This window comes from Nomascus leucogenys, chromosome 8, assembly GCF_006542625.1.
Source record: "Nomascus leucogenys isolate Asia chromosome 8, Asia_NLE_v1, whole genome shotgun sequence".
In the NCBI taxonomy this organism is placed as follows: Eukaryota; Metazoa; Chordata; class Mammalia; order Primates; family Hylobatidae; genus Nomascus; species Nomascus leucogenys.
The window spans coordinates 38,273,094-38,294,468 of record NC_044388.1 but is presented as its reverse complement, the minus strand read 5'-3'; the positions used below and the strand labels follow the sequence as shown (position 1 = coordinate 38,294,468).

General features: G+C 43.3%; 1 protein-coding gene across 2 annotated transcripts in view; it reads left to right on the top strand.

Annotated features, from left to right (window-relative positions):
• The window catches only part of FUT10 (fucosyltransferase 10), a 106,059-nt gene that overhangs the window by 75,650 nt on the left and 9,034 nt on the right, over positions 1-21,375 (top strand). For both annotated transcript variants that reach the window (XM_003269561.3, XM_030817081.1), the window contains one exon: positions 11,446-12,281. In XM_003269561.3, coding sequence (XP_003269609.2) covers positions 11,446-12,281 — 836 coding nt within the window. The remainder of the gene's footprint in view (positions 1-11,445; positions 12,282-21,375) is intronic.

Sequence of the window (21,375 nt, the reverse complement as noted above, 5' to 3'; positions counted from 1 at the left end):
ATTTGGCAGTTTCCGTATCTACCTGGTGGATAGACTTGCTTACAAAAAAAGCACTCGGTTGGTATCTTGATCATTAGTTTCAGAGGATAAACCTTTGATTTAATTAATTTGGAGATTGATTGCTATATTCAGTATTGACTTCTGTAAAATGTCCCTCCAGCCAAGGGTCTGGGGCAGACACATGGACAATATGCTCTGAAATTCTAGTTGCTTTTGAAGATATTAGCAATTATTGAGTGCCTTAGGATATAATGCACCTAACTTAGAAAAATAGCTGCTTCTTAACCCACTTTTCTTTTTTTTTTTGGAGACAGGATCTTGCTCTGTCGCCCAGGCTGGAGTGCGGTGGCGTGATCTTGGCTCACTGAAACTCTGCCTCTTGGGTTCAAGCGATTCTTGTGTCTCAGCCTCTGAGTAGCTCTGACTACAGACGTGTGCCACCACACCTGGCTTATTTTTGTATTTTTAGTAGAGACAGGGTTTCGCCATGTTGGTCAGGCTGGTCTCGAACTCCTGACCTCAAGTGATTCACCCGCCTCAGCCTCCCAAAGTATGTGGATTACTGGTGAGCTACCATGCCTGGCCTTAACCCACTTTTCATAATTTGCATTTTACACCACAAAGTGGAATAATTGGGAGAATATTGGACTGACTGCATATACACAATGAAATAATACCATGTGATCATTCTTGAAAATAGGGTAGTTTTATATGTACCAATATAGAAGTATTTCCATGGTAGTTACATGGATAATACCAGGTTTCTAACAGTGTATATGTTTTCATGTATGTGAAAAGATTTCCCTTAATTATAAAAATATTTATTTTCTTTTTAAATTTGAATATCTCTGAAATCAACATGTATTTTGCAATTGATAGCCTCCTGCCTGTCTTTGTTAGCTGGGCAGCAGCAATGGTGTAGTATGAATGCCTGCATGGACATGAACTGGGTTGCTCTTCCACCTGGAATGGTGGGGCAACTACAGCCCTTTGATGCTTCCATCAACACACCATTTAACGACCATTTGACAAACGAATGTGAGTCTAGGCCAGGTGCAGTGGCTCATGCCTGTAATCCCAGCACTTTGGGAGGCTAAGGTGGGCGGATCACCTGAGGTCGGGAGTTTGAGACCAGCGTGGACAACAAAGTGAAACCCTGTCTCTACTAAAAATACAAAAATTAGCCGGGCATGGTGGCATGCACCTGTAATCCCAGCTACTCGGGTGGCTGAGGCAGGAGAATCACTTGAACCAGGAGGCATAGGTTGCAGTGAGCCGAGATTGCGCCACTGTACTCTAGCTTGGGTGACAAAGTGACACTCCATCTCAAAAGAAAAAAAAAAACAAAAAAAACACACAGAACAAAAAGAATATGAGTCTAGTTGGTGTCTGAAAACTTTCTTTGACAACTTTGGTAATATTAAGAAAGCATCAACATTAAAACCTGGAGATGTCAGTAGCTTGGAGGCAGATCTTAGAGATGATAGTAGAGCACTCTTTTAAGCAATGCTGTATTGCTTACGCTCCTAATGTTACCGAGCAAAATGTTGTATAGAAATACACAGACATCAATCAAAAAGTGATTCAAAAGAGTTAGACTCTGAAGAAGTTTTGATACTTAAACCAATTTAGCTTGTATTTTTTCTAAGTATTCACAAGAGTGATAAATAATATAAATCTATATTTAAGTAGATTTAAAAGAGCTCTTTCACTAACTAGAAACACAAATTCTAGGTATAAGAAAGCATTATATCATAGTTTAATTGGATATAATTTCCCTCCCTCCCTTCCTTTCTTCCTTTATCCCACATTCCTTCCTTCATCCGTCTATCCACCCCTCCATTTGTTTTATATTTTATTTTATTTTTATTTATTTATTTATTTATTTTTTGAAGACAGAGTTTCACTTTGTCACCCAGGCTGGAGTGCAGTGGAGCGACCTTGCCTCACTGCAACCTCCGCCTCCTGGGTTCAAGTGATGCTCGTGCCTCAGCTTCCTGAGTAGCTGGGATTACAGGTGTGCACCACCACACCAAGTGAAGTTTTGCTGTTTTTAGTAGAGACAGGGTTTTACCATCTTGGCCAGGCTGGTCTCGAACTCCTGGCCTCAGGTGATCTGCCTGCCTCGGCCTCCCAAAGTTCTGGGATTACAGGTGTGAGCCACCACGCCTGACCACCCGCACCCTCCCCACAATTTTTTTTTTTTTTTTAGTGAACTTAACAAAGGAAACTTTAACAAAGGGAAGGGACCTAGATGGCTGTGGTGTGGGGAAGAAGACTTACTTTTCCCATATAATCTTTTGTTTACTTTACTTTTATTTTTATCAAAACTATATATGCTCCGTGTTTCAATAGCAAATGGGTATCTTCTCAGATTACTACTTTTAGGCTGGGTGCAGTGGCTCACACCTGTAATCCCAGCACTTTGGGAGGCCGAGATGGGCAGATCACCTGAGGTCAGGAGTTCAAGACCAGCCTGACGAACATGGTGAAACCCCGTCTCTACAAAAAATACAAAAATTAGCCGGGTGTGGTGGCATGTGCCTGTAGTCCCAGCTACTGGGGAGGCTGAAGTGGGAGGAGTGCCTGAACCCAGTAGGGGAGGTTGCAGTGAGCTGAGATTGCACCTCTGCATTCCAACCTGGGTGATAGAGTGACTCCATCTCAAAAAAAAAAAGACTACTTTCAATAGTTTTTTCTGACTCTTGGTTGTTATCATCAGATCTTTAAATAATATGCTGATACTAGTATTTCACGATTTTTCGCTATTAAGCATTATCATTGACTCCCTGTCTTGGAAGATGAGGAATCACTCTTTTACCCTCTCCTGTTCAACACATATGCACTCATCCTTCCTATATCCCCCATCCACTTACAGTTATATTATCACGTTTGATAGATCAATATTCCCTCTTTACATTATTATGACTATGTAAATAATATTCATAGGTGAACCAGAGAGCACAAGGATTACTTTTCTTTTTTGCCCTGAGTTAATTATTGGGTAATTGTGTCTTAATTTTCTTAATTGCTGGGTTTTCTGTGTACTTACTTATCAGTAATTCAGCCCCAAACTCTTTGACCAGTCAGAAATAATTACTCGTTTCTCCCAACCATGGCCATTTGCATTTTTGTTAGTCTAGATTGAATATCGGCTAATAGTTTAACATTTCCATTCATAATCATAATATCCCTTGGGGCTTATTTTGTTCATCTTTGAAGTCCCAGAATTCTCAGCTTAATGCTTTTCAAATAATAGGACTCAGTAAAACCTTGCTTTTTAGAAATGCCTATGCTTCTCTGAGTTAGTAATGTCTTCTGTCTCCAGATGTGTTGACTGCAATAGAAGGCACTTTAGGAGGTCGAGGTGGGAGGCATCACTTGAGCTCAGGAGGTTGAGAGCAGCCTGGGGAACATAGTGAGGAACCTGTCCCAATCAATCAATCAATCAATCAATCAATCAATCCCTTTTTAGTAACTAACCAGCTAACTAGAGTGTAATACATCTGTATGTGGCCTTTAATAACTAAGAATAAGAGGTAGCAACAAAGCCTCTACAGAGTTATCATGAAAGTTTCATGTCAGAGTTCTGCAGAACATTCTGGGACTCCAAACTGACTTTGCCAACCCCTTAAGGCCATCTCAGCCCCTGTTTCCCTGAGTGAAGGGCAGTGCCTTAAACTGTTACTCCTCCTCTGTTTTCAGTGATAAGATCAGCTGTAGCATCAAGGAGTAGTGGCAGTGGTGACATGAGCTGGGCAGACAGTGGTGACAGCGATAGTGGCACTGACAATAACCTGGGAGTGCTGGCTAGAGAGTTCTTGCCTGGTTAACTCACTCCCAACAGGGGAGCCTCAGAGACCCACGGACCCACACTCTGCACAATGCTCTTCTCAAAACCTCTCCTCTTCCCAACACCTAATTCTCACTTTTTCTTATTATTGAAAGAAACTGAATTTTGTTTTGTGCTTGGATATTGAAGTTGTCAGAAGGACTTTAATTTGCTTTAAGCTTATTCTAGGGAGTTCTAATAGGGAAGTAGCACTATTTATAGTTATCTCAAACACTAGAAGTTGTTTGAGTTTTGTGAAACAGAGATTTAATCCAAAGCAGAAAATGAGAAAAAACTCAGGTCACTGGAAGTTTAGTTACAGCTGAGGTGATTAACAATAGTTGTAATTTATGAACTATTGCTATTCCTACAATAGTCATATTTTGCCAATTGTTTCATGAACTTTGACATTTTTTGGCCCTAGTTTTCCCTTCAGATGGGTAAAAAGCTCTGTAGTAAAATCTTTTAGCAAAAAGAAAGTCTTTATCTCTGTTTAATTAATTGTCAAGAACAGAGTGGAGAGGATTTGTCATTTGCGATAAAATTAGAACGTAGTCAAACAATGTTACTGGAGACTTTCACCCCAACCTGATTATTCTTTGTGGTTACCTGGGTCTCAGTATTCTGTATATTTTAATTCTTAGCTCAGAGAAGGAATTTACAGCAGAGTACCTGAATGGGGAGTGTGTTTTTGGTTTCAAGTATTTTGATGGTTTCTTTCTTAAAAGGAGTCTCATCTTCTGATTTTATATTTTTCCTTCTTAAATAAAAGGCTTACATTTTTCTTTTACATTATCACCAGATGGAGGAAGAGAAGGGAAAATAGAAGCCTAGGATGGTAGTAACAAGGGGATAGAACCAAGAAACATAGTATTTTTAGAAAAATCAAGGAACAAGACAGCAAGAGAAAACTTGCAGCAGAATTTGGAATAATCAGTTGTGATCAGATGGAAGTTCCAAGCTTTTGAAATGGACCTCTGTATTAATCATATTCTGATAGGAAAACAAATTATTCTAGGTATTTCAAACAGTGGGAATGTATTACAAGAATTGGTTACAAAGGGGCTGAAGGGCTGGTGGAGCAAAATACAGAAAGAGAAGGTTATACAGAATGAATAACTGCAGGAAATCCCTGCTATGCTTCGACTGGAGAGGCACAAGAGAGGTAGCATTGCCCAGAGTGTGGGCCAGTGGGTCTCTGAGGCTCTACTGTTGGGGGTGAGTTAACCGGGCAAGAACTCTCTAGCCAGCACTCCCAGGTTATTGTCACTGCTACTATCGCTATCACCACTGTCTGCTTAGCTCATGTCACCACTGCCACTACTCCTTGATGCTACAGCTGATCTTATCACAGTCAGGAGTGCTAATGCTTGCTCTACTACATGAGAATTGGAAGAGGTTCCTTCTCTCTTCCTTCTGAGACAGGATAGTTCCCGTGACCCCTTGCGGGCCTTGCGACAGGGGTGGCTTGTTTACTCGGCCACCATGCTCAAACCCCTTGCAGGAAGGGGAGCACACAGGTGAGCGGGTGCAGGAGCCCGGGCAAGAGCTTTTGGGCGCCAGCAGGAACAAACCGCGTACCAGCCCACGGCAGTGTCTAGGGGTTGCCTGCGACCTCTGAAGCCCCAGAGGGCATGTGTTACAATCAGTGCTCTTTTAGCACTTGTTGTCCGTGGATGGCTAAGTGTTAAACAGCTCAGTGGAGAGTCAGTTTGACAGCCTCTTGCACCTACACTCAGGTCCTTATCCAGTGCCCAAGAGGAATGAGGTCAAACGGACTTGAAGGATGGTAAATGCGGAGATTTTATTTAGTGGTGGAAGTGGCTCTCAGTGGGATGGGGAGCTGGAAAGGGGATAGAGTGGGAAGATGATCTTCCCCTGGAGTTTGGCCGGGGATGGCCAAACTCCTCTCTGATTGTCCCTGGCCAGACTCCTCTCTGATCATCCCTGGCCGAACTCCTCTCTGACTATAATCTCTGATGTCCAGCTGCCTCTTCTCCTCTCCATGTTCAGATGCTCCTTCTCTTCTCCTTTTCTGCCATGCCACTCTGCTCCTTTGCCAGTGGAGCTTGGGGTTTTTATGGGCACAGGATAGGTGGTGGGGCAGGCCAAAAGGCAACATTTGGGTGGGAAAGCAGGGATGTAAATTTCTCATTTAGGGCCAAGGGTCCAGGCTTGAGGGTAGAGGCTTGAGGGTAGAACCCTCGCCAGGGACCCCATCCTCTTCTACCCAGTATTTCCCTGCATCCTGTCTGTATCATTCCCACCTTCAGTCTTCCTACAGTGCTCCTAGTTGTAACACCTAATTGCAAGCCAGTTGTCCAGGGAGCCTGAGGAGTGAAGTTTGCAGGGTTTCAGCCCCATACAATAAGGAGCATAGCATAGAAGGTTGGACATGGAGCTGAGCAACTGACAAGCCAATGACTCATGCAGCCTGCTCTTAGAAAAAAGTACTAAGCTGACTCTGTGCTCTTTATGAACCTGGGTTTGGCTGAGAGTACTGTAATCTTGGGCAAAAGACTGGTGTACTAATAAGGCTAGTGTTTTAAATCCCAAAGGCAGGTGTGTTGGGGGACATTGGTGTATCTGGAAGAAATTTTTCTCCACTGGAAAGGAGGTCTCTGCTTTAAATTCTGTGCTTTAGAGATGGGTTTATCTGAACATTGTCACATTGACCCATTATGGTAGAGATGTTTTTTTTTTTTAATTTTTAGAGCAAAACCTTTCATGTAGATCATGTTTTGTTTCTTATAGGAATTTGGCACTGGCATATTTGAAATCATTCCAGGAAAAATATGGATGTGAAAAACAACTTTATCTGCTGGCTTACAGTGTTGGTTCAGCATGTGAAAGATTAAGGGGCTACTCAGATCTGGGGCAGTGTTGCTAAGTGGCAGGTCCTTATGTGATCTGGAGTCAGTCTGGACATTGTAGGTAAAGAGGGGCAAGACTTGGAACAGGATATGAGTGAACTTCCACCCTCACTCCAAAGAAGAAGAGGAAATGAGTGGTTCACTTGTGGGGGTCCTGAGTGGATGGATGGGAAGGTTTGAGGGATTAGGTGACGGTCAGTTAGCAAGCAAGGGAGAGTCCTCTCTTTCCCCCTTTTTACCTCCTGCCAGGTCCCAAGAAGAATCACCACCTTTGGCAGAAAATGATGGTAATTTTTATTTTATTTTATTTGTATTTTTTTGAGACAAGATCTCGCTCTGCCACCCAGGCTGGAGTGCAGTGGCATGATCACGGTGCACTGCAGCCTCAACCTCTTGGGCTCAAGCAATCCTCCTACCTCAGCCTCCTGAATATCTGGGACTATAGGTGTGCACCATCACATCCAGCTAATTTTTTAAAAACATTGCTTGTGTACAGGGTCTCACTATGTTGCCCAGGTTGGCCTTGAACTCCTGGGCTCAAGCAATCCTCCTGCCTCAGTCTCCCAAAAGGACACAACAGTTTTATGGTAGAGATTATTTTTTAAAACAGATTACCTTTGGGGAGCATTCTGCAGGAGCACTTCTCTTTTCCAAATTAAGGCAGGCTGGGCTTTCCACATCATTAGTGTGCTAAAGCTGGCTAACATTTCTGTGGGGGTAATTGCAAGTACCAAGAATGTCATTCCATGGAATCAACATTGCAGCAGGGCCTGTCATCTCTCTGGTCCTTTCCTATTTGCTGGTCCGACGTTCTTGTCCCCACCCGGGGTTTTCAGCTCTAGATGAGTGATTCACGCTTTGTTAGTAAAGTGAGGTTAATAATGTATGTTGCCTTCTGTTTTCACCAGTTTGTGTGGGGGTAATGAAAGAAGAGGCCATGCTCCTGCAGAAGGAGAGGGACACATAAACATGTCCCATAAAGTATGTCACTCTCAGGCTCTTCTGCTGTTTCAGATCCAGTCTCCATAGTCAGCAATCTGCCACCCTTTGCCAGCATTCATTTTGTTCCATCTGTATTCCAAGTTGCAATTCCCTTTACAGTGCACGTTAGTGCTGAAGATCTATTTAGCTGTTGTTTAAAGGAACGAATACGTTTGTCAGAATTCAATAAACACAAAATAACCCAGAGGAATGAAAGTTTGAATCTGAAGTTGTTAAATGTAAGAGCAGTGAACACGACTAGAAAACTAGTGAGCCAATTGCACATACGTTAGTCACATTTTTGTGGATATACCATAGGTTAATTGATTTTCATTTCTCTATAGACTCCAGTTCCAACTCTTGTTACAGTAGGCATTGCGCTGGAGCTGGGAAGAGCTAAATAACTCAGTTTTTTTCTGAGCCACATCCAATACCTTTTAGAAATTGTTCAATATTGACACTTACGTTCTAGGCCATGATATCCCCAGTGAAGTAGTTTAGGTTGGTCGTGGTTCTTTTTTTGTTTTGTTTTGTTTTGTTTTTGAGACAGAGTCTCGCTCTGTCGCCCAGGCGGCAGTGCAGTGGTGCAATCTCAGGTCACTGAAACCTCTGCCTCCCAAGTTCAAGCGATTCTCCTTCTCAGCATCGAGTAGCTGGGATTATAGGCATGCACCACCATGCCCAGCTAATTTTTGAATTTAGTAGAAACAGGGTTTCACCATGTTGGCCAGGCTGGTCTTGAACTCCTGACCTCAGGTGATCCACCCACCTCAGCCCCACAACGTGCTGGGATTACAGGTGTGAGCCACCATGCCTGGCCAGGTTGGTCATGGTTCTAATTTCAGTACCATGCGATTATAGGTGTGAGCTATTGTGCCCTGCCAAAATGACCTATTTTTAATCTTCTCCAGAGGAGTTTAGTTTGAAAGCATCTGACAATCTTACAGAAAACCTATATTAGCGTGATTGCACACATGCACACGCATGTGTGGTTGTGTTTTGTGTGGATGTATCTCAGGGAAGCTACCAGGAAATGCTTTTATAGATAGCAAACATGGGAAATATTTCTGGAACGCTAGGTCCCTTTAACTTTCCTCTCTATTAAGAAGCATCTACCACTATTAAAGGCAGCTGCACCCCTGCAGACTAAACATAATTCAGATGAATGCAGGAGACCTTCTGATTTTCATTTTTAAAATGGCCTGTTGCTTCTTCATGCATGCGTATGAATAGATTCTGCAGGCATTTTTGGCCACTATAGATTGTATGCAAGAGGGATCTCAGCCTCTTCTCCCCTTCCTTCCCACATGGATATTCTCGTATCAGCATAGCTATGAGTGAGCCTGTAAGCCTGCATCTCCTAATTGTCATGAATGACAGGCTCATTATACCTAGTGCAGCTTTGGAGTCCTGTTCCTATTAGCAACACAGCCTGAGTGGACCTACATAGTGGCCACAAGAGTCTAGACACAGCTGCCGTCAGCTTTTCCTCCTCTTTCTTGATGTAGACCAGGAGAGATGGGACTTGAGCCCTGTCCATTCTCTGAAGCACCCGAGGCAGGCTTTGTGTCTTTCTGCTTCCCAGCTCTGCATCTGGCATCTTTGCTGAGGTGCACCCATGCTGAGCCAGGTTAAGAATCTTCCATGTGCCACCTAGCAGGTAGCAGCAGACAGTGACTGGTGTTTGGGTCACTCACTCAAATCCCCTGTGCCTGATCCCCCCAGTTAATTCTGGACCCACTTTTGTTTTAATCATATCCTCTTTAATCTCTCATCTCATACCTTGAATCCCTGCTTCTGATTCCTGTGGACTGGACTCTAGTACTTTCTCTCCCAGATAAATGGCCTTGATTCTCTGTTATGCCTTAGGTGGCAACTTTGTGTTCTAACTCAATTTTATAGGTTCTGGTTCCTATCATCGGCCGCTCGACCAGCTTAGACCCTTTTTGAGCAGCAACTGTTGTACTTCAATGCAATCATTTGCCTTTCTTCTCACATTCTCTTTCATATCCTCATGTTTCTCTATCTTAATGATTATTATTAACCTTTGCCAGCCATCCAACTCTGTACGCCATTAGATTTCAGGTGTATGGGTGAGTGTTCTTTTTGAAGCCTAAGGTCAAATATAGCACATGCCAATAAGCAAGGACAAGCCCATTTTTACATTAGTACGTCATTGCCGAAGATTGAGAATAAAAGCCTGTTATCAAAACAGAGGCACTTTCTTCAGCAATTTCTCTGTGCTTAGTATATGTCCTGTGACATAATCTTATCTGATCTTTGTTTAAAAGCCTTTCTTGATTAATTGATTTCTCATTGATGTAGTGTTGGCACTGAAGAGTTTATCTTTATTTGTGGGAGTGTACACTGGCATTAAATAATTAATTTTTATGAGCTCTGCCAGAAAATGTTGATAAAGTTTTATTTTGGCATAAATATATATTTGGTATTTTCTTTTCCAGTGGGTATTGCAAGATGAATTTTTTCCCATTTCCTTATATTTATTTTTAAAAAAACTCAAGGGTCTACAAAATTATCCATGTCAAGAATACTTCAGAAATTGTATATTACCTATTGTGTTATTCTCTTAGTTCTTCTTTCTCAGTTATTGAAAAAGTTCTCCCTGATTGGATCTCCACTCATGCAGTCAGGAAACAATCGCTTACCACATCCATCACTTCTGTCTGCACATCATCATGTTTCAGAGGTTTTTCAATCAATCCTGTGGATGCTAGGGTCACTCATAATTGTAATCCTGTTAGGCTTTCTTTATTTCTCGATGCGCTTGTTAATTCCTGTCCATCCTGCAGTGGTCTGTAACATAGTGCTATTATCAGCTCTTTCGTCTTTAAAAGCCCCTTGTCTACCATTTTGACTAAGATTGATTAACTGCACTTTGGTGAAATCGATCATTTTGGATTAAAAAAAATCTATCCTCTATATTTCTTCTGGCTACTTTTGCACGGTTTCACTTTTTTTTTTTTTTTTTTGCAATTAATCAACCTGCTGACCTGGTTGCTTTCCTTTTTTGGCTTCCTTTCTCTTGCTCTTTTCTTTTTAAAGAGCTATCTTTATCTCTTTATTTCTCCTGTTTTCTTGTAGGCAACACTTTGAGGAAGAAAAGCCCATTGCAGGAGGCAGTGGAATAAATTCTCCTTTAGAACCTGGGCAGACACAACTCCCGTTTCCTTTTTCATAAAATGAGAAATGATAGTCCCCCTCTTTGGCGATCCTCTCCCTGAGTAGTTTCTGGGGTGAAAGCCTTGGGACTGATTGCCAGGCACTTTGCAGTGACACTGTAACATGCTTCGTGTGTGCGTGTGTGTGTGTATGTATGTGTGTATACACACACACACACACACACACACATATATTTTGAGACAGAGTCTTGCTCTGTCACCCAGGCTGGAGTGCAGTGGCTCAGTCTTCGCCTCCCGGGTTCAAGTGATTCTCCTGCCTCAGCTTCCCAGGTAGCTGGGATTACAGGCAATGTGCCACCATGCCCAGCTAATTTTTGTATTTTTAGTAGAGACAGGGTTTCACCATGTTGGCCAGGCTGGTGTCGAACTCCTGACCTGAAGTGATCCACCTGCCTTGGCCTCCCAAAGTGCTGGGATTACAGGTGTGAGCCACCATGCCCGGCCACATGCTTCTTATTCATAGCCTCAGACTCCTCTGTATTCTACTCTTACCAGGTAGACCCAAACTTAGCAACATTCTTTTGGAAATACTAATTAATATCTCATTTTCTTCTCCTAGGTACTGACTTTAACATAGATAGCTTACCTCTGCCTCGGAAAGCCCATCATGACTGGGCTCTTTTTCACGAAGAGTCCCCGAAAAACAATTATAAGCTCTTTCATAAACCAGTGATCACCTTGTTCAACTACACTGCCACGTTCAGCAGGCATTCCCACTTGCCACTAACTACCCAATACTTGGAGAGCATTGAAGTCCTGAAGTCACTCCGATACCTAGTTCCTTTGCAGTCCAAAAACAAGCTTAGAAGAAGACTTGCTCCACTGGTATATGTACAGTCAGACTGTGACCCACCATCAGACAGGGACAGCTATGTTCGCGAGCTGATGACTTACATCGAGGTTGATTCCTATGGTGAATGTTTACGAAACAAAGACCTCCCTCAGCAGCTGAAAAATCCAGCCTCTATGGATGCCGATGGCTTTTATAGGATCATTGCACAGTATAAGTTTATCCTAGCTTTTGAGAATGCAGTTTGTGATGACTACATCACTGAGAAGTTCTGGAGGCCACTGAAACTGGGGGTAGTCCCTGTATATTACGGATCCCCCAGCATCACAGACTGGCTTCCAAATAACAAAAGTGCTATTCTTGTAGCAGAATTTTCTCACCCCAGGGAACTGGCAAGTTACATCAGACGACTGGATTCTGATGACAGATTGTATGAGGCCTATGTAGAATGGAAGCTGAAGGGTGAGATCTCTAACCAGCGACTTCTGACAGCTCTCAGAGAACGGAAATGGGGAGTGCAAGACGTCAACCAGGACAATTACATGGATGCATTTGAGTGTATGGTGTGCACCAAGGTGTGGGATAATATCAGGCTTCAGGAAAAGGTAAGCAAATCAAAGGTGGGCATAGAGCCAGCAGGCTGGCCATCTTGATGTTCTCTGCTCTCCTGCGTTTCCTTCTGTTGTTGCTACCTCATCAGTGTTCTTCATTCCTATCAGAGAGGCCGGGCTCTGCAGGAAGGTTGAATATTCCATTACTACCTTTTGGGACTGTCGTGAAGTTTACAAGCCCTGGACAGGCCTTCATTCCTGAAAGCCTTCATTCTCCTTTATTGTTTCTTCTGGAGGATCCTGTGCTGCAGGTGCTGGGCAGTGACACAGAAAGCTGCAGAAAAGGGGAAGAAATCCCAAACATAAAAAATTAAGAGTTCTTGCCAGGCATAGTGGCTCACGCCTGTAATTGGAGCACTTTGGGAGGTTGAGGTGGGTGGATCACTTGAGCCCAGGAGTTCGAGACCAGCCTGGGCAACTGGTCTCTACTAAAAATATAAAAATTAGCCACGCATGGTGACATGCACTTGTAATCCCAGCTACTGGAGAGGCTGAAGTGGGAGAATTGCTGGAATCCAGGATGCAGAGGTTGCAGTGAGCCGACATCATACCACTGTACTACAGCCTGGGCGACGGAGCGAGACTCTGTCTCAGAAAAAAAAAAAAAAAGAGTGCTGCTTATCCACACGGTCAATCCTTTGCCTCTCCATCAATGCTGTGGTGAAGGAGTATGATAATTTCTGCCACACCTCTCACACTGACACTCCACAGCCTCCACTTTCAAACTCATTTTCATTTTGCTTGCTGCTCTAATATTTACTCTTTCTCTTTCTGGCAAACACGTGCTTATTAATATAGAGAGAAACTACTCAAATAATGATGGGGATAATCCTTATAAAAACTTTCTTAAATTGTTATGAACTTCTTAGCAATGTCTTCAAATTTCTAGATTGTGCTTGGTGTTTGTTTGCTTACTTTATTTGTTTATAATGGGAATGAACCTACTTTATGTGTAACTGAGTTTGTTCAAAGGAAATTTGTTGAAAGAAAAAGAAAGATTACTTTCAACTTCTCCTGAAATTTTTACAGAGTGAGGTGGCCCACACATGGCACTTGCTTATCACCCGTCATAGCTGTGCCAGACTCTCATAGATGTGTAAGGTTTTATCTAAATATTTTCTTCTTTTTCTTCTTCTTCTTTTTTTTTTTCTTTGAGACTGAGTCTCACTCTGTTGCCCAGGCTGGAGTGCAGTGGCACCATCTCAGCTCACTGCAACCTCCACCTCCCAGGTTCAAGCAATTCTCGTGCCTCAGCATCCCGAGTAGCTGGGACTATAGGCATGAGTCACCACGCCCGACTAATTTTTGTATTTTTAGTAGAGACGGGGTTTCACCATGTTGGCCAGGCTGGTCTTGAATGCCTGACCTCAGGTGATCTGCCTGTCTCAGCCTCCCAAAGTGCTGGGATTACAGGTGTGAACCACCACGTCTGGCCTTATCTAAATTTTCCGAAGGCCAACAACTTTTCTTAAATATTTACATGTTTACTTTGGTTATTATATGAATTTTAGGTCAAACATAAACCTAAACAGTGTGTGAAATTATCTTTAGGTATTGTTATGTATACCATATGGGGCTCTCAGATACTAACTATGTATATGGTAGACAAATTTAAAATATTTGAAATATATTTTTTAAGATTTTAAGAATTATGAAAGTTTAAATTCTTCTTTCTTGTTTTGTATAACTGTTCAACTCATAAAATCATTTGTTTTATGCTGACTGTCTTGGTCTGCAACACGAACACTAAATATTATATCATTCTTCTCAGAGAATGCATCCTGATTTCTGATGGCTTCCTGTATGATCTAATTTATAGGGCCATAAGCAAAAAATTAAATACACACATACACACACACACCCCCACCCACCCACCCACCCATGTGAAAACATGAGAGAGTAGAGACCATATTAATTGCCCATGCTATACCAATTATTTATTCTCAAAATATATAAAGGTAGAAAACAGAATTTCTGAGGGTGATGATTTGCTTAGGCTAGGTTTCAAGACCATTTCAAGGCTTCAAGATTATATTCACAGAAAACTGAAATATGCAAACCCTAACTGCTTCTGTACCTCACAAAAACCCTATTGAGATAATTATTGGGAACTGGAAGAGAGGGTATGCTGGCGCTGGTAAATAGCTTTTTTTTTTTTTTCTTCTGAGACTGAATCTCGCTCTTTCTCTCAGGCTGGAGTGCAGTGGCGTGATCTCAGCTCACTGCAAGCTCCGCTTCCCGGGTTCACGCCATTCTCCTGCCTCAGCCTCCTGAGTAGCTGGGACTACAGGCACCCACCACCACGCCTGGCTAATTTTTTGTATTTTTAGTAGAGACGGGGTTTCACCGTGTTAACCAGGATGGTCTTGATCTCCCAACCTCGTGATCCTCCTGCCTCGTCCTCACAAAGTGCTGGGATTACAGGCGTGAGCCACTGCGCCCGGCGGGTAAATAGCTTTAAAAAAGATGTAGGAGATCATTCCTGCAGTTCTAACAGAAACAGCTAACTGAATGTGGCATTTCAGAATGCCCAAAAGTAGTATGATTGGATGTCCTTCTCTTTGGACTCATTGAGGAAAATGAGAGTAGGCTTTTCTCCAGCGTGCTCTGATTCCTCCCAGAAGAGGTGGTCAGTGAAGATGATTAGGAGGCTTTGCTTGCATTTTAATGAAGTAGTTCCAATTCCAAAATGCTAATGTGCTTATTACTGAAAAGCAGAATAAAACATTCTATGAAAGTAAATGAAAAGGTATTAGACCACTTTTTATTTATTTTTTTTTTTTGAGACGGAGCCTTGCTCTGTTGTCCAGGCTGGAGTGCAGTGGTGTGATCTCAGCTCACTGCAACCTCTGCCTCCTAGGCTCAAGCGATTCTCGTGCCTCAGCCTCCCGAGCAGCTGGGATTACAGGCGTATGCCACCACACCTGGCTACTTTTTGTATTTTTAGTAGAGACAGAGTTTCCGCCATGTTGACCAGGCTGGTGTTGAACTCCTGACCTCAGGTGATCCACCCGCCTCGGCCTCCCAAAGCTCTGGGATTACAGGCATGAGCCACAGCGCCCAGCCACCAGTTTTCATTTGCACTTATTTTATGGGATTTGTTCTATATGGCACAACATAAAGTAAGCTACTTAAGTGTGTTTCATTTTTTATTTTCCTCTTTCAGCCAAAGTGATTCTCCTGCCTCAGCCTCCTAAGAAGCTGGGATTACAGGCGTCTGCCCTCTTGCCCAGCTAATTTTTTTGTATTTTTAGTACAGATGGGGTTTCACCATGTTGGCCAGGCTGGTCTCGAACTCCTGACCTCAAGTGATCCACCCACCTTGTCCTCCCAAAGTGCCGGGATTACAGGTGTGAGCCACTGCACCCTGCCTTCCTTCACTCTTGGCCAGTGATTTGACTATTCTTGGCTGCTTGCCTGATAGGGTGACCCAGACCCTCTTCCCTTAGGAGCCTGTGGTTGCCTTGCCCCTCTGAGACCGTGATCATGGCAGTTACACTTTCCCCCGTTCATCATGGCCGCATCCTCAACAGACCCTGTTTGCTTCCACTATGTAGCGGGAATGTCATCTCCTCGTGAGTCCATTACCATGACCCATACAATAATTTCTTCATTTTCCTGCTTGCACAATGAATTCAAAGTGACTGGGTAGCAGTTACAGCTCTGTAGATTCAAGTTCAGTGGGAACCTTCCTGTGCCCCTAGTGGAAAAGGATGCTCCTTCCCCTACCACCCAGGAACCAGGAACCTGGAAAGCCTAGGGTTGCAGGGATGAGAACCACAAAATAAGCAAGTCAGTCACTGGGAATGAGGGTGAGATTAGTCAGTTCTACTTCAATGAGTTGGTTCCTGTATCTAGTCTAGGTATTTGGAGCACAGTCCCATGTATGGACTACTGGTGTCTTAACCCAGAGAGTACTGTCCTCGAGCTGAGCTATTTACAGGCTATTCCATAGTTCTTTGAGGCTGGCTTCTTCTGAGTGATGGGGTACCTAGTAAAACCAGTGACTGCTGTGCCCACTGTCACATTGTTGTCACAGTGTCATGTGTCCATTTTGGTACCTCCCTCACCATGCAATGGGTCCCTGAGTCTGAGTTAGTGTTGTACAACATACCATGTTGCTGAAGAAGGTATTCTTTTTTTTTTTTTTTAGACAGATTCTCACTCTGTCATCCAGGCTGGAGTGCAGTGGCATGAACTTGGCTCACTGCAACCTCTGCCTCCCGGGTTCAAATGATTCTCCTGCCTCAGCCTCCCAAGTAGTTAGGATTACAGGCACACATCACCATGCCTGGCTAATTTTTTTGTATTTTTAGTAGATACAGGGTTTCACCATGTTGGTCAGGCTGATCTCAAACACCTGACCTCAGGTGATCCACCCACCTCAGCCTCCCAAAGTGCTGGGATTACAGGTGTGAGCCACCACGCCCGGCCTGAAGAGGGCATTCTGTAACCCCTGAGTGATAGAGTAGGCAGAGGTATGGGGGACAAGGCAGTTCCCCATGAGTGTATCTAAGGTAGGTGTCAATTTCAGCAAGGACTAATTGCTATTCCTTCTCGAGTAAAAGGATTTTAGCCTGTCACTGGGAGACTAGAGACTAGACATTCTCCTCAAGGAATGGTGCCGTATTGGAAGCTTCAGCATTGATCATTGTTGCTGGTAGATCAGGTCTTCAACAGTGCTAGTGATGAATTCTGCCTTTGAGTGAGAGCCAAAGCTCTTCTGTTCATGCATAGCCTCCATCATTCCTGCAATGTCCTGTTCATGGGTCAGTGGAACCAGTATTGGGGTAACAAAGGGACAGGCAGGCTGAAATCCAATGATAACTCATAATACCTACCTGCTTGTTGTGAGCTTTCTCTCAGTGGCTGCTTATTGGTGTGCATCAATATCAGATTCTGATTAGAGCCGTGTTGATCCTGTGTAGACACCAATTTCAGCAAGGCAGCTGCAGTTGGAACTACTGTCAGGTTAAGTTTCTTGTAGTCCCCTATCATCTGCCATGATTTATCTGTTTGTTTTTTTTCAGGGGTCAGAATGGTGAATTAAATGGTGGTGGTGGGATTATGATGGGGGAAACTCCTTGGTCTTATGGGGCATTGATCTCTGCAGTTTTTCCAAGATGATGGTGTTGCTTCAGACTTACCATCCTGTCTGAAGGGGCAGTTGTTTTTTGAGACAGAGTCTCACTCTGTCGCCCAGGCTGGAGTGCAGTGGTGCAATTTCGGCTCACTGCAACCTCTGCCTCTTGGATTCAAGCGATTCACCTGCCTCAGCCTCCTGAGTAGCTGGGATTACAGGCATGCACCACCACACCCAGCTAATTTTTGTATATTTAGTAGAGACGGGAGTTTCAACATGTTGGCCAGGCTGGTCTTGAACTCCCGACTTCCAGTGATCCTCCAACCTCAGCCTCCCAAAGTGCTGGGATTACAGGTATGAGCCACCGCACATGGCCACTTACCCAGTTCTTGACAGTATACCCTAGCCTTTGCTGCTTTTCTTCGTATATAAGCTATTTCTTCTCAGAGTAGGGCCTCTATTTCTCACGTAGGTGATGAGTGCTGGTGATAAAGCAGGTGATATTAATTTTAATGGGGCTTTACCACCAGCAATGGGGCTTCTATTGCCATCAGGTGAATAATGCTCTTTGGTGCCACTCCTGGTACCAACTATCTTCACCTGGCTTCCACAGAAAACAGAAATGGAAACAGAGGCATCTGTGCCATGATTCTGTTAGGGAGTGCAGTCCTAGAGGGTTGGAGGGAGGAGCAGGGAAGGAAGGAGGGCAATGCGAGGATGTTACTGAGCTGAGTCTTAAGTGAGAGTGATTGGTTCATCCTCAGGACCCTGCCCCTGAGAAGCACATACTGCACTCGGAATCATTCCTTCCAGGTAAGGAAGGGGAGAAAATTGATCCATGGGCCCTGCTTTCTCCGTGGTCCAAAATTTGCCCCACTGGTCCTAGCTCGCTCCACCTTTTGGGTTGCACGTGTGTGATATGGGTGCTGAGAAGAGTTCCACAGTGACTCCAACAGTTAAATTCTAGGGCAGGAAGTCACATGGAAGGAGGTGAGGTGTACTGTTGGTCAGAGCCCTGCGCAGGTGGGGCAAGGGATAGATGAAGTTGAGAAGTTCAGGAATCTGCTAGAGGGCGGTACTCTTACCCTCGTTCATGCCACTCTCCCCTAGTCTAATGATCTACTGTTAAGTTTCTTTGGACGATACTCAATTGCTGCTGGGGTAGGAGAACGTCGGTTTCTTGCTTGTGCACAGTGATGATTTGGGTCTTCAGTTGCCTCCTACAAAACTGGCAATCACTTCCCTTTCAGCCCCTTCTTTACACCCACTGCCAGAGGTTCTGTGCGCCACCAAATTCTGCAGCATCTTGTGCATGCTGCAGTGAACTTTGAGTTGCTTTTCTGCTTTCCTGCTGCTTCTTAGAACTCAGCTTTCTCACATCAACTAAGTCATTTGCCACTCATCTGTTAACTTTGCAACTTCCGAAATTTTTTGTTTTATCATTTTGTTTTTCTTCAGGAATCTATGCCATAATAAAAAAAACACCTTACTGTCATTTTATGGGATTTCAGGAGGGAATGAAATTAAAAGTGTGTGTCTCATCAACCATTTTTGTTTGGAAATCTCCATTTGATTGATTGACTGATTGAGACAGGGTCTCTGTCACCTAGGCTGGAGTACAGTAGTGTGATCTCGGCTCACTGCAACCTCCAGCTCCCAGGCTTGAGTGGTCCTCCCACCTCAGACTCCCGAGTAGCTGGGACTGTAGGCGCATGCCACCATGCCTGGCAAATTTTTGTAGAGATGGAGTTTTGCCATGTTGCCCAGGCTGGTCTCGAAGTCCTTAGCTCAAGCAATGTGCCCGTCTCAGCCTCCCAAAGTGCTGGGATTGCGTGTGTTAGCCACTGTGCCCAGCCTATTTTATTTATTAAACAAACTAGTTGGAAAAAATTGTATTGAAGGTGCACTCTGATTCGAGCATTATTGTGCTAGATAATGGTAAGCAAGAAAAGACATGGTCCCTTGTCATAGGGCTTACAATTTAGATTAGACATTATTAAAGGAATAAGCCTTGTGCACTGTGAAGGAAAAATTCTCTAAAATGGGGGATCTGGATACTTTTGGTAAAGATTCTACAAGAGTCTTCCAAAAGGCCATCTTATTCACTGGCAGCCAGCTGTTAGTACTACCGCCACAGTATCAGAATACAGCTGTTACAGAGATTCCATTAACTACCACGCTAAGATGATAAACTTGTAACAAACGCTGCATTTAAGTGCACTTTCTTCATTTTAAAGCTTTCTAGCATAAGACATCCTTTGGTACTAAATCACCACCAGAAGTAATAACCCTAAGTCATCAAATGGGCACTTACCAGGAGAGCATGAACTACTTTACATGTCCTTTCTTTCAACAAACTTCTATCTACTATCTATGAAGGGTAAGACCTTGCACTTCCTGTATCACCTTTCTTTGAACAAACTTTTATCTACTGTCTACGAAGGGTAAGATCTTATACTTCCTGTATCACGATGTCAATTGTTCAAAGATGTACCTTAGGTCAAAATTTTTCTTCCTACAGATTAAACGTGATGTTTTAAATAGTTTGGATTTCTTTTTAAGTTAGAACGATAAAGTATAAAAATGGAGGAAGGCTTCTAGGAAAAAAGGATTTAGTATGAAAGGACTAAAAGACAAGATAATTTGGTGATTTCCTATCTGTATTTAAACTGAACAAAACAGACAATCTGTCTTAAGGTTAATAGAATTTGCTTTTTAACTGGAGTTGCCTGTAGTAATTTTCCATTGCTTTATATATTTTATATATATACATATATAAATTTGATTGATTGAGACAGGGTCTTGCTCTGTTGCCCAGGCTGAAGTGCAGTGGTGTGGTCATGGTTCACTATAGCTTCCACTTCCTTTTTTTTTTTTTTTTTCCACTTCCTGGGCTCAAGTGATCCTTCCATCTCAGCCTCCTGAGTAGCTAGGATTACAGGTGCATGTCACCATGCCTGGTTAATTTTTTGAAGTTTTTCTGTAAAGTTAGAGTCTCACTATGTTGCCCATGCTGGTCTCAAACTCCTAGGGTCAAGCCATCCTCCTGCTTTGGCCCTCCAAAGTGCTGGGATTACATGTGTGAGCCACAGTGCCTGGCCTTTTTTTTTTTTTTTTTTTTTTTGAGACAGGGTCTCATTTCTAGCACCCAGGCTGGAGTGCAGTGGTGCAGTCAATCATAGCTCACTGCAGTCTTGAACTGCTGGACTCAAGCAATCCTCCTGCCTCAGCCTCCTGAGTAGCCGGGCCTACAGCATGTGCCACCATGCCTAATTTTTTAACTTTTATTTTTGTAAAGACAGGGTCTTGCTATGTTGCCCAGGCTGGTTTTAAACTTCTGACCTCAAGCAATCCTCCCACCTTGGCCTCCCAAAGTGCTGGGATTATAGACATGAGCCACTGTACCTGGTCACTTTTTGTATTTCAAATTGAAGATGAGAAGGAACAATTCCAAATGGGAGATTATTAGTTATCTCATGTTTTCTACATATAAACCATCCATTTTCTTATCACCTGTCTTCTCTTACCTTCTTGAAGTGGTGGTCTTAGAATCATACAATGTCAGAATTGAAAGTAGCTTAGGGATCACCTAATTCACCATCTCTTTGGCTGTAGAAACCTAGCATTTCCATTTGACTCCTGTTTTATATTACATCTCCCTGCTGAAATTACCCTTATGTTCATGCATATCATGCATATTGTCTCCCTTTTCTACTATATATATATATATATATATATATATATTTTTTTTTTTTTTTAAGACAGAGTCTCACTCTGTTGCCCAGGCTGGAGTATAGTGATGTGATCTTGGCTCACTGCAACCTCTGCCTCCTGGATTCAAGCAATTATCCTGCCTCAGCATCCTGACTAGCTGGGACTACAGGTGCATGCCACCACGCCTGGCTAATTTTTGTACTTTTAGTAGAGACAGGGTTTCACCATGTTGGCCAGGCTGGCCTAGAACTCCTGACCTCGTGATCCACCTGCCTCAGCCTCCCAAAGTGC